General features: G+C 30.0%; 2 protein-coding genes across 2 annotated transcripts; one reads left to right on the forward strand and one right to left on the reverse strand.

Annotated features, from left to right (window-relative positions):
* Positions 1 to 1,689: 1,689 nt before the first annotated feature.
* LOC107883949 lies at positions 1,690 to 3,576 on the reverse strand. Its single transcript, XM_029490539.1, has 2 exons — positions 3,531 to 3,576; positions 1,690 to 3,173 (listed from the first exon to the last, which is right to left on the reverse strand). Exons 1-2 carry the CDS (start codon positions 3,571 to 3,573, stop codon positions 2,815 to 2,817), a joined length of 402 nt encoding a protein of 133 aa, XP_029346399.1. The 5' UTR covers positions 3,574 to 3,576; the 3' UTR covers positions 1,690 to 2,814.
* A 4,856-nt stretch (positions 3,577 to 8,432) lies between these two features.
* On the forward strand, positions 8,433 to 13,468 carry LOC100166510 (syndecan; the record flags this gene model as incomplete). The annotated part of the gene is given in 3 exon segments (XM_008185671.1): positions 8,433 to 8,812; positions 11,435 to 11,639; positions 11,734 to 13,468. Coding segments are annotated over 3 exon segments (755 nt in total), but the record flags the coding sequence as incomplete, so codon positions are not given.
* Positions 13,469 to 15,999: the final 2,531 nt, after the last annotated feature.

A 15,999-nucleotide genomic window follows, 5' to 3' on the forward strand; every position in this document is an offset into this window, starting at 1 on the left:
TAAACTGTTTTTTTTGTTGTTGTAAGGAGAAGTTTTGACACATATACACATAAATTATTAGAGGGTGCTAATTTTAAAATTGGGGGTGCCAATACCCCCTAAGCCCCCCCCTATTTGCGCCTATGACAGAGACCGATGATCTCCGAGAAAATCTCCCAGACAACGACATGTGTTACTAGCCACCTAGTATGTTTTTTGTTCTCGTTGGCCCGCAGCATAAGAATTTCGAGCGCGTTAATAATAACAATTTTATTTTATTTACAAACAATGCTCAAAATATTTTTAATTATAAATACAGTAGCAAGTTTGCTCAACTCCTATAAGCAAAACTATTACCTATACGCGTGATCTATTGATAGAACTTATGTACTTTTACAGAAATCATTATGTTATCAGAAACGTACCTATTACCTAGGTACCTATTCTGATTTTCTTTTTCAGTTATACACTACGTTTATATGGAGGAGATAAAACGTTTTGAAATGAAAACGTATTAAAATAATTAAAATAGTTTTTTCAAAAAATGAGATTAAGTGTTTATATGTAAGTACTTAAACCGATTTAATATGAAGTTTACAGTCCTGTAAAGTATTTAAGTAAAAGTATATTTGAGTAAAAGTATTCAAATACTTTCAGCATGAAGTATTTTGTATGGTATTTTAAATACTTTTTGGTATTGAAAATTTTGGTTTTTTATCTCGAACATTTTATTTTTATTTGAAATAATTGGTTGGAAAGATATTATTGTCAACTACAATAATAGAATAATAGTTTTATTTAATATTCTGTATTTCTATGTTAGCCGAAGCCCAAAGGTTTGTGAAAACCAGATTTCTAAAAAAAGTTATTGAATATTGAATAACATTATAACAATATTCCCTTTAAAACTATTAGATAACTATTAAATTACCTACTACCTATGCGTTTATATTACGATAATTAGAAACCCACTTTAAAAACCAAAAGTATTTGAAAAGTATTCCAAATACTTTACAATTAAAGTATTTGAGCCTTGAGGAGTATCTTAAATACTTAAAAAAAAAATGTATTTGAGTATTTACTCAAGTACTTTTTAAAAGTATTCTTTACAGGACTGGAAGTTTATCCTAAAACGTTTTAAACAAAATGTTATCAACTGTTATCTAATTGATTTTTTGTAATTGTTATTTAAAATGTTTGAATTATTTGTTTAGTAGGTACCTACCTATAAACAATTATATTTTATTCTATAAGTAAAGGCGACGTAGTGGCGTAGCCAGGATTTTTTTTTTTTTTGGGGGGGGGCTGATCAACTTTGACACTTTTACACATAAAATATGTACTAGCACAGATAGTTAGTTGAAAATTGTTAATACTGATTAGTGCATTTTTAAATATTTAAAATACAATTTAAGACTTTTGGAGCGACTATCATGGACCATTAAAATAATTTTTAATTTTCTGAACATTTTTTTGGGGAGGGGGGCTGCAGCTCCTCCCCTGGCTACGCCATTGAGCCGACGTAATAAGTATATTAGTATTGGTAGCAGAGGAGTAGTATTGTGCAAACAGACCCTCCTCTTCTATCGGTTCAAAAAAAAAAAAAAAAACAAGTATATTAGTATATGTATATTATATAAATTACTAAAAAATTAAGACTATATAAACACTAAATACTATATTTTTTTAATCTGAATAAATGTAGGTATTCGTTAATATTTTAATATAATGTCAATTTATATATCATGAGCCATGACCATAGAGTAATATAAAATATTACTCTATGGCCATGACCGTCTGGAGCAGTGGGACCACAGTTTGCCGTTTTCCTATATAGTTGTGCCACTGGTTATTACTATTCACCACCTATATGGCAATTATATATAATATATTTATATATTAATACAATAATACAATATTAGGTCGTATACATTCGACGTTCGTTAGCCGTACGCGATGACTCGATGTGCAACTGCGCAAGCATATTGACAAAATAGATCCAAACGATCTATTTTGTCATGTGCGCAGGGCAAGCAACGAATAGTAATAAACCTACTGCTAAATAGTAAATATATTATGTATTGTACTATTGTGATCGTTCACGGCGGACGACGGTCGACGCGGCACGTATGTGATTATGGTCGACACACGTGTACGAGAAATCGGAAACCCGTTTTCCGGGTGGGTACCTATTTTAAGAACACAGGGTCACACACAGGGTGTAGTCATTTTCATATTCGCGTCAATATAATACGAATCCGATGAGGTACACTGTACAAGGTCGCGAGGGCGTATATTAAAATGTGTATATACGAATACCAATACAATATCTTATATCTACCTGCACCGTCCGGGTGTGATCTGCACTTCACCCTTCGCAACGTATTACTATTATAATATTATTTCACGTGAAAACGTATAGGTACAGTACGCGTAATTATTGGTTTTATTTCATCAATAATAGTAAAAAACCTAATCTAACACGGTCGGTAAAAACTTTATAAATAATAATAATAAAATTATAGTCTTATATATTATACAATAATATAATAGTTAACTGCATAAGTACTGATTGTGCAATTTTGCAAACTAGACCCAAAATATCGTGGTATCTATAATATTTGTGTCATTTGTGAACTTTACTCGCCGAGGTATTATTTTAAACACGTAATTCAGCAATTTATTATATGTTTTGAACAAAAAGATGTACACGCGTGTTATGCTTACTCTATAAAAGATTTAAAATTTATTGAACGAAGCAATTTGTCATTAATCATTATAATAGTGGTCGGGCAGCCAAGTCCACTGTCCAGCGACCAGCATAATAATTAATAGTTAGATCTGTGGCCTTACGAAAAAACCAATTGATGTCAAGTCTGGTGATCTCGGGGACCGTTTAATAGGCCCTCGTCGCCCAATCCACTTGTTGCCTGGATGTTCTTGATTTAAATAATCCCTGACAGTAATCGTGTAGTGAGCTGGGGCACCATCTTGTTGAAAAACAATTTTTTCTTCGTCCAACTCAGTCAGGTTGTCATTATTTTCAATTTTTCGAAAAACTAACGGTTGAATAGTATTTTCAAGAATAGCAAGGTATTTTTCACCAGTTATGTTGCCTTCCAAAAATATCGGACCGATAACATGGTCCCCTAAAATACTAGTCCAGACATTTATTTTTTGGGGCCATTGAGTAGCTGCGAAGAAAAAAATTTAAAGTAATTAATTAATTACGATTATAATAATAAATTAAAATAATAATACTGATTTTATTGTACTATGTTTGGCAATAATTTTTCTTTTTATTTTGGAGCGTGTTATTAGAATACCAAGTGAAGTGTGTAAAAATATAATTATAAGAAAAAAATATTTAGTTCTTGTAAATTAAACCTATACCAATTTTTTTCAATTAAAGTTATTAATTCATATTTTACTAAAGTTTATAAGATTTTAGTTAATAAACTAGCTAACCAAAATGGATGATTTGAATTTGGCTATCAGCATTTTCAGACAAAAAAGCTTTTCCAGAATCCATTAAAAAATATAGTGATTACCTTTTGAAATAAAGTTGATTTTGCTATTGGTACACGCATGCATATTTAAACATTTTGAAATTGTTAAAAATGAAGAATAGTCTGTTTTCGTTTTTTTCGAAATTTCATATCATCGATCTATAATTATTAAAAAACTCTGCGTACAATGACATAAGATACACACTATATAGACTATAGTATAATATAATATGATTATAAAAATATTGAAAATTGTCAACTTTTGTGAATGAAGCACATATTAATAAAAATATGTCGTTTAACTGTCTGCAACGACCTTCCTCCAACTTCTCAACCTTCCTTTTTCTGTGATTCTGGTTGCACTATCTACAAATAATATGATGCATTTTTAAATTCCAATCTGCCATCTTGACTTGGTGCTAGAAACTAACAAGGACCAACACGACCACAATGCTACATTAATACATTATCTAAAAAAGCAATACCCATATCTATAGCCAACAAATGACAATGCAATTGTTATTAAACCATTATATGAATATAATAATATAGTTATTATATTATATCTGAGCTAATATAAACCATTATTCAAAAGCACATAGCAACATAATTAATAAATTAATACTATGAACTCAAGTGGACAGATTACAATATTTAAAAAAACTGCAGAATAAGGTTAAAACTTCTAAAAAATAAGTAGAGTTCAGGTTTTATACGTGTACGATTAAAAGAAGTCCAGTGTCGTCTAGAACACCGGCATAGTGCGCAGTTTCACCATTGGTTGTACATTTTTACTCACTTGGCGTAGTTGTACCTACAAAATTAATAAATTGGCCTCAAACATAGAATATCAATTGATTATAATTTTACAATCTAAAATATTGTCGTGTGGCATTGCGCAACAAAACGAATTGTAAACGATGCGGTTTGTGTCGTGCTGCATACACGAGATGTGGGGGGATGAGAAAAGGTCGCACGTGTTTACAGTATTGTGTATGCATTATAATATATTCTAATATTATTGTTATTAATACATTTATATGCGCAGTGTCGTCGTGTTTAATATTATTACGTTGTTCCGCTGAACACCTGCAGGGGTTCGCAACGACGGGCATGCCATCACTGACCATGTACCACGGGCGTGGTGGTAGCGGCGGCGACCCGCGTTTTTCGACCACTGGCAACGATGGTATTCTTTTATCTACATTCTGGTATTCTACAAGCACTTTCTGCAGCAGCTGCCGTTCACCGGTCGTCGAAACAACCCGACGCTGGTGTCTAGAAGTTACAACTGCTGAAGTCTGAACTGCCTACTAAGCGGTAAGCGGCGACCGATGGGAAAAAAAAACTGTCGTCGCGGCGTTCTAGTGGTACCGAACCGCCGACCGCAGCTGCCGCTGCTGGAACAGTTGAACCGCATTTACATTTAACCGCGCCGTAGAGTCGCGGCGTCGGATAGAGTGAGCGACCGTACCCCGAGTGGGTGCGTGTGGGTGTGCGACGGAGAGAGAGCGACGTGTGCGCGCGCGTGCAGCGTGTGCATTATACGTCGCGCCGCGAACGGTGGGTGGGGAGTAGGCGGGGAATAGAGTATAAAAATAAGAGAGAGAGAAAAGAAAAAACACCACACACACAAGTACACAACCCACCTCTCCCCGTTCATTGATTAAGATTGACATTCCGATTCCGTTGAACGTCAAAATACTTGTGCGAACCATCACCGCTGCCGTCGAATTCGTTTGTTTGTTTGTTTGTTTGTTTGTTTGTAGTTTCGTACGTTCGTCGCGTCCGGTACACCCGTACTCCATTGTTTTTATCGTTCGTCGTTGTCGCATGCACCCGCGTATCGACACCACCCCGTACGCGCGCACAGTGCAGTGCACACACGGTGCGATCAAACATCAGTCGCGTCCATGACAATATCAACGCGATCCGCGCGCACCAACAACGCCGCTGCTTCGTCTCAGTCTCTGTCGCTTTCCGTCGTACCGTAGGGAAACCATTCTCGGCCACATACGCCTGCCGCCCAGCACAGAGACGTCGCCACTGAACCACCGCCGCCACTGATTACCGTCGAGTCAGCTGCCGCCGTACTGCGCCGCCATGGGACCGAAAATCCTTTGCCTGGCGGTCGTCTGCGTTTTTCTCGTGCACAATGTAAGTAGAAATACGACGCTTGGCCTGTCCGTGGATAGTGCCCGTGGGCATTGGCTGCATTCGTGCATTAACAGGGTAGATTCTGAAATCGGGCTGCCATCGTTCCCGTTGTCTCCGTCCGATGAATGCCATCACGGATCTTGACATCCGTCCGATGTACAGACCACCATAACGATTTGTCGTTGAATTGTGTAGTTCCTGTGCTGTAGGTATAAGATAATACTTAACCTGGTGCGACTGTTGTGTAGGTAGTTCATAATACACATTAAGGCAATAAGGCGTCCTTAGTCATTTTCTTTAAAATTAAGTGGGTACTAGGTAGGTACAATTCAGAATTATTTTTGGTTTTTCCTATCGTTGTCAAAGTTCAATGACTGAATGTTAATCGAGTAAGTAATTGATGTCTGGTTCATTATGTGCCCACTCATATGTCTGCAGCAGACAGACACTCAATATTATTTCATAAATAATTTTCAATTAATTTTGATATAGGTACCTACCATGCTTGTTATTATTTTCACCATCTGGTTGACCTTTTATCCTCATAAAAAGTAACATTCTTCCTACTTGTAGAATATATTTTCTTTATGTACCTTAGGTCATCATTAATTTCAACTAGGCCGAAATCTACTCATGATTTGTTATGTTAGTGAAAATATATTGATTAATCATATAGGTAGGTAGATTGGTACTCACTATCAAATGAGAATACCAACATTGTATCTTTGACTTAAATAGGTGTACGTATTTAGACATTTATTTCATATTTGTTTCCTAAACAACATTTGTTATCAATAATGGAAGCCTACTGCATATTAAGTCTTAATTGCTAAATTAAAAAAAATTCTTTGCGTTTGGTAGCAAATCTCGTGTTTTTAAACTTATGCATTTGTACCTACGTGGAATGTACCTTTTATCTAAATTAGGTAATCTGTTAATTTGTGTTACCTACACATTTTTCTAAAACTTGATAAAGTAATCAAACATTTATAATTGATGTCGTAATTTATTATTATTGTTAAGTAGGTAGGTAGACACAAAGAGAATTGTGTGTCTTAAAGACATAACTGGTTAAATTATCTAATATAATATTATACTAATATGCATTCATTAAGTAAAAGCTGTCATGAATTCTTGATAGGTTAGCTACCTACCTCTACCTATTTAATAACTTTTTGTACATTCTTTGTTATCAATGTTATTATTCATTTAAAATAATAAATTGTTGGCCACTAGTTACATAACTGATTGGATCTCAAATTCCTGTTTTTTTTTCCGATAGTAGATAGATACAGTACCTATATTAGTTGTTGAAAATAACAACATTAATTAGTAATCAATGCGCAATTATACGGTTGGTTTAATAATAACTTATACTTGTTGAAAACAGTAAACTGCAAATATCATTGTTTTCATTTTTGTTTAGCAGTAGTAGGTACTTATTATGAATATTTGATTATTTTTACGTACCTTCATTATACTAAATTGAAGTTAATCTCAAAGTTAATTTATATTTCCATTTATTACTTCTGTATTATTTTGAAAAATCATGTTCATCATAGGCCTACCTATTAAATAATATAAATTACGTTTTTTAAATAAATCTTAATTGTTAAATTTATTCATTTTTTATTGGCCTAAAAATTGTATTATTAAGTATGTATGTACATACTTAATACATATTCCATTTCATATTCCAAACGTTTAGAAAATTTTTTTCAACCCATAGCAGTTAACTCACCCATTTTAAGTCCTCTAATTCGTTCTAATAATTGAATTAAAGTGTTAAAAATGTACAGGTTGTTCTTTTAAGTCAATCAATATGTATAATATTCCGGGTGTATACTTATTTTAGTCACCATTATAATATTTAAGTAGCTTATTTTAAATTTATATTTAAGGTAATCATGCATTATAAACTCGCCATCATCGAAATCAATAGCTTAAATTTATCTTCCCACCTAATGACATCTATTTTTATTATTTGATATAAGTGATAACTATTATATAGGTATCATTAAGAAAATTATGCTATGTCATACTATATAGGTATACTCTATTAACTCATAACTTATTGTTATTATACCAATAAAAAAAATTTAAAAAATCCTTTCATAAAATTTACAAAATTGTACAAAATGTTTATAAAATATATATCCTAACTTTTTTAAATTAAACCTACGTTTTATCAAGAAACACAATGTACAGAATGATTAGTGCTGTTGTGAAATAAATAAATAGAATATGTTAACTTTGGATGCATATGTATATCTTTTAGTTTTTACTATTATCTTAAACGGATATTATTAGATTAGCTATAAACATTATAACCTCTTATGTTATTGCGAATACAAAATAAATGTTTATTAAATTCATAATGTATGAAATAATAAAAGTTATGTTCTTATTTGTAAAAGTTAAAACGTCACTGACACAGACTGAATGTTTTTTTCGTCTAATTATATTTATATAATACCTAGGAAATGCCATTAAGATAACGATCATGATAAATTTTGATTTTGCTATACCTATTATACATTTATATTTAACCTCAGTGTTATGCAACAGTATTATCAAACGATAAAAGTCACTTGGTGTGGAGATAAATTATAAGCAATCAATTTCGATCGGTGGCGAGGTCATAAGGCCCCATGTACCATATTTATTTTCAAAATATATGATGAGTAATCAATAAGTATTGAATAAAACCATGTTTTTTTTTTTTATAGGTGCTTGCACAATCTAATAAAAATGTTTCTTCTACTAAACCAGTAAAAGGATATAAGGATGAATTATTTATTGATGATGAATCTGATAATGATGGTAATACCGATAAATTAGATGCTGATGATATGATGCTGGGTGAAGAAGGTAGTGGTATGGATCCCCCATCAAAAGGAACCGGGGCTGAAGATATGGAATCTAGTGGTTCCGGTTATGGGCCTGATGATGAGGATGCACAAGTTGGTGGTAAAAACAAAGGTAAGGCAGGAGTTGATTCTGAGGAAGATGAAGATGATATGGATGATGGTGATGATGAAGATGAAGACGACAATGAAGATTTTGATACAGAAAAGTCACAAAAGGTGTTTACTCCTGTAACTACTGCATCAACTACGACTACAACAGTTAAGAGTCTCGATGAAGAATCTAATTTCCCCGAACAGGTACGTTTGTATATATTTCTATTTTATTTATCTTCTGCCTTTCTGCCCTCATATATATGAACTTTCATTATTCCTGTTCAAATTCTTCCGAGACATCCTAGGACTACTATCTGTTACACCTATACCACTCGAGTTAATAACATACAGGAAGTATTTCTTTTATAAAAGTTTTTCTCAGCTCACACGATCTGGGAAGGTTGTGTTATTTTGTTTGTTGGGTAGAAAAAATTTCCATTTTCTCATGCAAGTGTAATTATTTCGTCAACATGTTACTAGGGTTACTAGGGTTACTAGATAGTAGTTAATATTAAATTAGTTTTAAATTGCTCCTTTGGCGTTTATTAAAATAGTTTATGTATTGGTGTATATTGATATACAAATTATTTAGGTTAATTCTTATCTCTAAACTAATTAATCATGCTTGGTTGAAATAAAAATCTATTCAATTTAATCACCATTAACTTTAAATGGACTAATTATGGCCTATGTGTAATAATGACTAATTGATATTAAGCGGGACTGTTAAATATTTAAAAATTAATGTAACTTATAGAAAATAGTGCAAATTGTATTTTAATTAACAATAAATTAAAAAATATTTTAGTAAGTACCCAAAATAACTGAAAATCTAAAATATCACCTACGTATGGTATTTAATATTTATGTTTTCAACCAATTTTTATGATGATTTTGCCTAATGCACTTCTGCTATAAATTATTTATGAATCATCCAAGGAACCATTTAATCATATGATAAGTTAACTTCTTTGTTTCTTTACCGAATTGAGTCACAGTACAATTGAATCTCTTTTTCATTAATTGTGTTGGTATTTTGTAGTTGTATCTTAAGTGTTAGAAATAACATCAAAGTAATTTTATTAATGTATGTTAAAACTATTTTTTATTAGTATAATTTATAATATTAGACTTTGTGTACCTACTTCAATTAAATTATTATTAGTTAGTGTATATTATTATAGTTTAATTAACTAATAATTAATAATTATCATTCAATTTATTCCATTCATTTAATTTAAATATGCATAAACTTATTGTAGTTCACAACAGTTATGTATGTACATAATATATTAATCTAACAAAAATACTATTAAAATGATAACTTAATCCTTTTTATATATGTTTAACACGAGATGAAACATTAAGATAATGTATAAACTTCATAAACTCACATTTATAATTTTAGTTATATATTTATTTAGTTAGTAGACTATTGTTTGATTAGGAATTAGGATATAGTGTGCAAGTTTGTCATCTAGATAACATTTGCCTGATATATATTAGATATTATTATGTTGTATAGAATACATTTTTAAGCTATTATTCATCTATATTTATATAGCACATAAAAATAATTATACAAAATATTTATGTTTGTATAATGAATTATAAGTAAATTATTAAATTATTTCATAATCATTGAATCAAGTTAGTCAAACAATTTTAATTGGAAGCAATTGCATTTTGTTTAAAAATGCTTCATAGAATATTTTTAAAGGCATTTATGATTTAGTGGTTTACCGTTACTGTGAATATCTTAATATTATGTTCTATGAATGTGAGTTATATTTGTTTGTTATTGTTATAGCTAAGTGTTGTATGTAGCATTTTTAGTTGATATGAATTTCCGGGAAGTTTGATTACCACATATTGTAGGTTTATTTTTTTTACCTTCACAATGCTTACTTCTATAAATCCATTGCCATTGGGAACTTTTAATACTAATATGTTGCATGTTAGACTCACCTGATGAATTGCATATTTCTACTAATTTTGCATTGCTAATCTGAAATTTATTTTTTATTTTTTTGAGGGCAGAAAAATAGTATAACTATGTTAGCAAGTTATACAATATTTTAACCGACATTGCAATTTGCTGTTCTTTATATCTTGGTAACTGTACTTCTAAGTGGTATGTCAAAACAATTTGACTAATTTACATCGATAATACCTTTAAAAACATCCACAATCCTTTTGAAACATTATATGTACCAAATAAATAAAGTAGAAGTAGTTATACTTTATGATGGACTATTGTAAACCTTTTATAATAATAAGTATCACATTTGTACAGCCATCAGTCATAACAAACAATTGTATTCACTGTGTATAAATATAATTTATTTTCCTATATATTATTTTTTTTAATAGTCTTTGAGGGTTGATGACTCATTTAATTCTATACGTAATCCATATATTATCTTTGCTTTTGATGATAATAAACATTTTATCAATATTGTCTGATATAGCATATTATTAGAGTATTAGACTCTAATAATACATTAAGTAAATATAGAAATGTGTTTATTACCATACAAATTACATAAATTACATGACATACGGACAGTGTATGGACCTTATGGTCTGTATGATTCAATATTCTTTTCCTTATTTACTGCACTATTTCAAATTTTTCAAATTAGTATTTTATAAACATACAAATATAAAACTATTTTTCATTTTTATGGCCGAGAAATAGGTTCAAACCGTAATTATGGGTTAGTGCACTGTTTATATTATATTTAAACATATTTGAAAGATTTTTAGAAATAAAACAATTAAGATAACTTTAATATTTGATTCTTATTTATACTTTTATTTTAGCCTAAACAAAACAATGATGATGTCAATCTGGCACCTAGTGTACCTAGTGTACCTGAAGTACCTCAGACTACATCTACGTCTACTCTTCCACCACCTCCTTCCAACGCTATTGATGAACATTCTAGCAGTAATGGAGTCTATATAAGTCCAAACAGCCATCCTGAGCGAACATCTTCATTTTTCGCACAACCTGGCATACTTGCAGGTAAGAATAAAAAAGAACAACACTTGTTGAGTTAAATAATTATAATACATCTCTTAATTGTAATTATCTAACAATATATATATATATGTTTCAGCTGTTATTGGAGGTGCCGTTGTGGGATTGTTATGCGCAATTCTAGTGGTTATGTTCATTGTATACAGGATGCGTAAAAAGGACGAGGGTTCTTATCCTTTAGAAGAAACTAAACGTTCACCAGCTACAAATCCATACCTAAAATCTTCACATCGCGAATTTTATGCATGAGTACATTCGTAAATTGGTTTTTACTCGAGCCTATGAACATAGTATACGTTATAATAATAATATTGTTTTATCACCTCCTTCCCCGTAAGAGACCATTCAACTATTCCAAAGGCAGCTATATGACTTCTAGTCAAAAATACATTTATTTATATAAATGATAAATAGAATTTCATTACAAATTATCGATCTTTTAAAACACAAAAATATTATTTTAATCTACCATTACTCTCCTTAAGAAATTGTACAAAAAAAAATTGTATTTTCTTATATTTTGAATTAGTCAGATTATTATTGTCACCTATAGTGCAACTAAGTTAAGATGACCAGTCACGCAGTAAAGAAGAGCTTATTTTAAACCCGCCGACCCAGCAGTCGGAAAATGGTCTACCAGTCAGATGCTTCATATTATTGGGCCTGACCGAAACGAATATGACCAGGCAACCAACATATTAAGCCACCTGGTCATCTTAACTTGGTTGCACTATACCTATTTGTCTTCCGTAATCCCCTTTTAATGTTAAATATATATAAAATGTTAATATTAATCGGCTGGATCTATACCAAACTGGTGACTTTTAAATCATATCATTGTCATATTGGTTTTTAATGACAACCTCAGAGGCTGGAATCCGTTTTTAATTTATGTAGATTCTCATATATAGAGAACAAGACTAATATTAAGATCGTAAAATGCCAATTGATTTAAAAACATAATAACCAGTTTGGTTTGGCCTGCTTTATATTATTAATTAAAATGTACTGATAATTGCAAATCAATTTAAATTAAATTATACTATTATTTGTTGAAATTAATTTTTGTTAAGTATAAATATTAGGCAGTATTAAGTGGAATTATAATGGTTCATTAAACTATAAGACCAATATTAAGAAGAATAAATTGAAGATAATAAAGATTGTGTAGTCTTTAATTTAAAGACTAAAAACAATGTAGAACCTTAGCCAACTTAAATATGTGCCATCTTTTTGTTGGACCTCCCTTCTATTCATATATTTTGAAGTGTTTTCCAATTTAAACACTTTGTACATAATAATTAGGCATAACAAATTATTATTATTTTTATTATTATTAGTTATTATTTAAAGTTTTCCAATATTTTTTATTTTATAATAATTATAATTATTTAGTCTAGCATGGAACTAATTGATAACGATTATACTTTTCCCTATTGCGTTTTTTGTACATTCGTAATTGTACTGGTATAACAATATAAACTTATGCTGCCTAGAGATAATAAAAAAAAAAGATAGCTAAACATCTTCTTTAACTTGGTAAATTAATATATATATAAATATATATATAACTCGTTTATTATTGAAAGATATTAAGTATAATATTGCTGTAATTTTTTTATTTATTTAACCTACTCATAACAATTTTATTATTTATATATTTGATTAAGTTTTATAACATTATTTGTTTTAAGTATTGAGCGTTTTGCAATAATGTTCAAACATCATCAAGCTCTGTACATGAGTATTATTTTTACTTGTTTATACCATTTTATGTAAACATAATATACACAATATATTATAATCGATGATTATTCGTAAGAAGTTTTTATTTGATTTGTTTATGATTACATTTTTACTCACGAGACTTGGGTCCTTGTAAATCAAAATTTTATTTTAAAATGTATATACCCTACTCCCTCCAATGAGAAAAAAATACTCTTGATTTTCTTATTGACATCTGACAAAAATGTTGTATTATTATTTTTTTTTTTTATCTTGACTTCTTTGAAAATAATTCCAATTTCCAGTAGTATAATTTATGTATCCACTGTTTATGTTAAATATGCAAAATTAGATAGTATGATTTACTCTTGGTAACTCAAATTTAGATAAATTAAAATCATTGTTATCTTAAAAAGAAATTATATAATTTTTAGGCTTGACACAATTCAACCTGCCTTTAATGCTTTTGTTTTTTTGTTTACTTAGATATCTTTTAAATGAATATAATTTGAACCTAAAGTTTCCTTGGGTTGATAATATACATAAAATCCTTAAAATGGCAATAAATAAAACCACTAAATTTGTAAACTCGATAGTATAAAAAAAATGTACCAGTATTTTTTATTTTTTTTTAAATTATTGTAACAATAGATTGACCCTTACATTTCTTCTTGTTAAATTGTATAACATTTTTTGTTTGCCATTTATTTTGTTAAAGACACTTTGTCTATTGAAATTTTTCAGTATTACCTAGTTATAGACTATAGTTATAAATAATATTTTTTAACCATTTTTTTTTTTTGTATTATTTTTATTGAGCTTTCCTCTCTTCATATACAAACTTGAACTATAAATAAAATGAACAGTTAATTTTTGTATTTTATCGTCATACATGTGAAATGTTTTTTAGTATTTGTCGATTGTATGTTCTGTGCCACCTGTGTGCCAAACCATTATTTCATGATTTTTCAACATCCTAAATAATCAGCCAATTTTCCTCAGCTACAATGAACCCATTTCAGTTATAAATCTCTCCATTTTCTCTCAGTTTCTTATCAAGGCATGATTTTGAAATTTCAGAACTTATTTTAATTTATCTTTATCAATTCTCCCAAAAGACAGTATTTTGTCATTCTACATTTTTGGGATACCCCTTGTTCATTATTTGCCATTCTTCAATTATTAAATTTTTCATTCATTTTTTTTAACGTACCAAAAAATCTGAACATTTCAAACAGAAATATTCAATAATTTTTAGTATGTGCCATGCATGTCACTCCAATCCCAACAAACCTTATTTGTCATTTGAGTTATCTTCATTATAATTATTATAACAGTTCAAAAATATCCTTTTTTTTTCCTGATAACCATAATAACTTGATAGATTTTACCCATTCTTTTTAAACGTAAGCCAAAATGTTCAGGACTAGGGCTGCGCGATTATTTTATATCCATATAATCGATATATAGAAAATATTTTCGATTATAATCGATATTTACTATAATCGGTTATTTTGTATTCATAAATTATAATCCATTATTATCAAAAGAAAAATTATAATCGGTTATAATCGATACTTTTTACACTATAATCGGTTATTATTTAGACATAAATTATAATCGGTTATAATAATTTGGAGATAATATTAATTTTTACAATTAATTAATAATACATTATAATCTGAGATTAACTGTAACAACTAAGCACTGATTATTTTATAATTGTTACACTTAAGAGAACGCTACCTATACATTTGTTGACTCCGTCTTACATACGCAGTCGACATAGCAAATTGTCGTTCACTAGTTTCAATAGTGTGTTTTGATTCTAGAGTGAATTGACCTATTATAAAACTTTAGACAAGAACATTATCTGTGTTTAAGCGTTGCCAATTTTCGAAATATGCATTTTCAAGCAAGATATGGGTATGTGAAATATCAAAAAATTAAAAATGCTCATATCTCGATTGAAAATTAAAATATCGAATAAAAGCCAACGCCAATACCACCTTCATAGCATCCCATGCAGAATCTTTTATGTGTTTACTTAACACATTATTATAAATCATGAATGTTGTAGGAGACATACATGGGATATCTAAACTCGCTGCTAATTGTGTATATCCTATACCGATTGCGATAGTTCCATTTACAGCAGCCTTGTTTATTGGAATATAACTAAGATCTCGACTTTCTAAAGTTAGTACAGTTTCCTTATTGCACATTTTACATTTAAAATACCAACGTGTCTCAAATCCCATACAGATTTCATTTACAAATTCGACATCCTTAAATGTACAATCAAAACCACGAATATGTAAATTATTAGGATTTTGGATTTGTGTGAATACATGTTTCATATCAACAATTCGCCCTCCTCCATTTAACAAATTCAGATCACTATAAATTATAATATTTTTATACAGTAAATAAGTTAAGTACACCATTTAAAAATTAAGTCTTACGGAGTTTTACATGTATCTTCTTCGGCAATTTTAAGATATTATGACTTTATTTTAGATACTTCCTGGTCACTTGACATTTATGTAAATGTTATTTAATGGTGTACTACTCATGACTAATGGTATCTGTGTTTCACATTCATATGGACCATTTTCAA

This window comes from Acyrthosiphon pisum, chromosome A2 (genome assembly GCF_005508785.2).
Source record: "Acyrthosiphon pisum isolate AL4f chromosome A2, pea_aphid_22Mar2018_4r6ur, whole genome shotgun sequence".
Lineage (NCBI taxonomy): Eukaryota > Metazoa > Arthropoda > Insecta > Hemiptera > Aphididae > Acyrthosiphon > Acyrthosiphon pisum.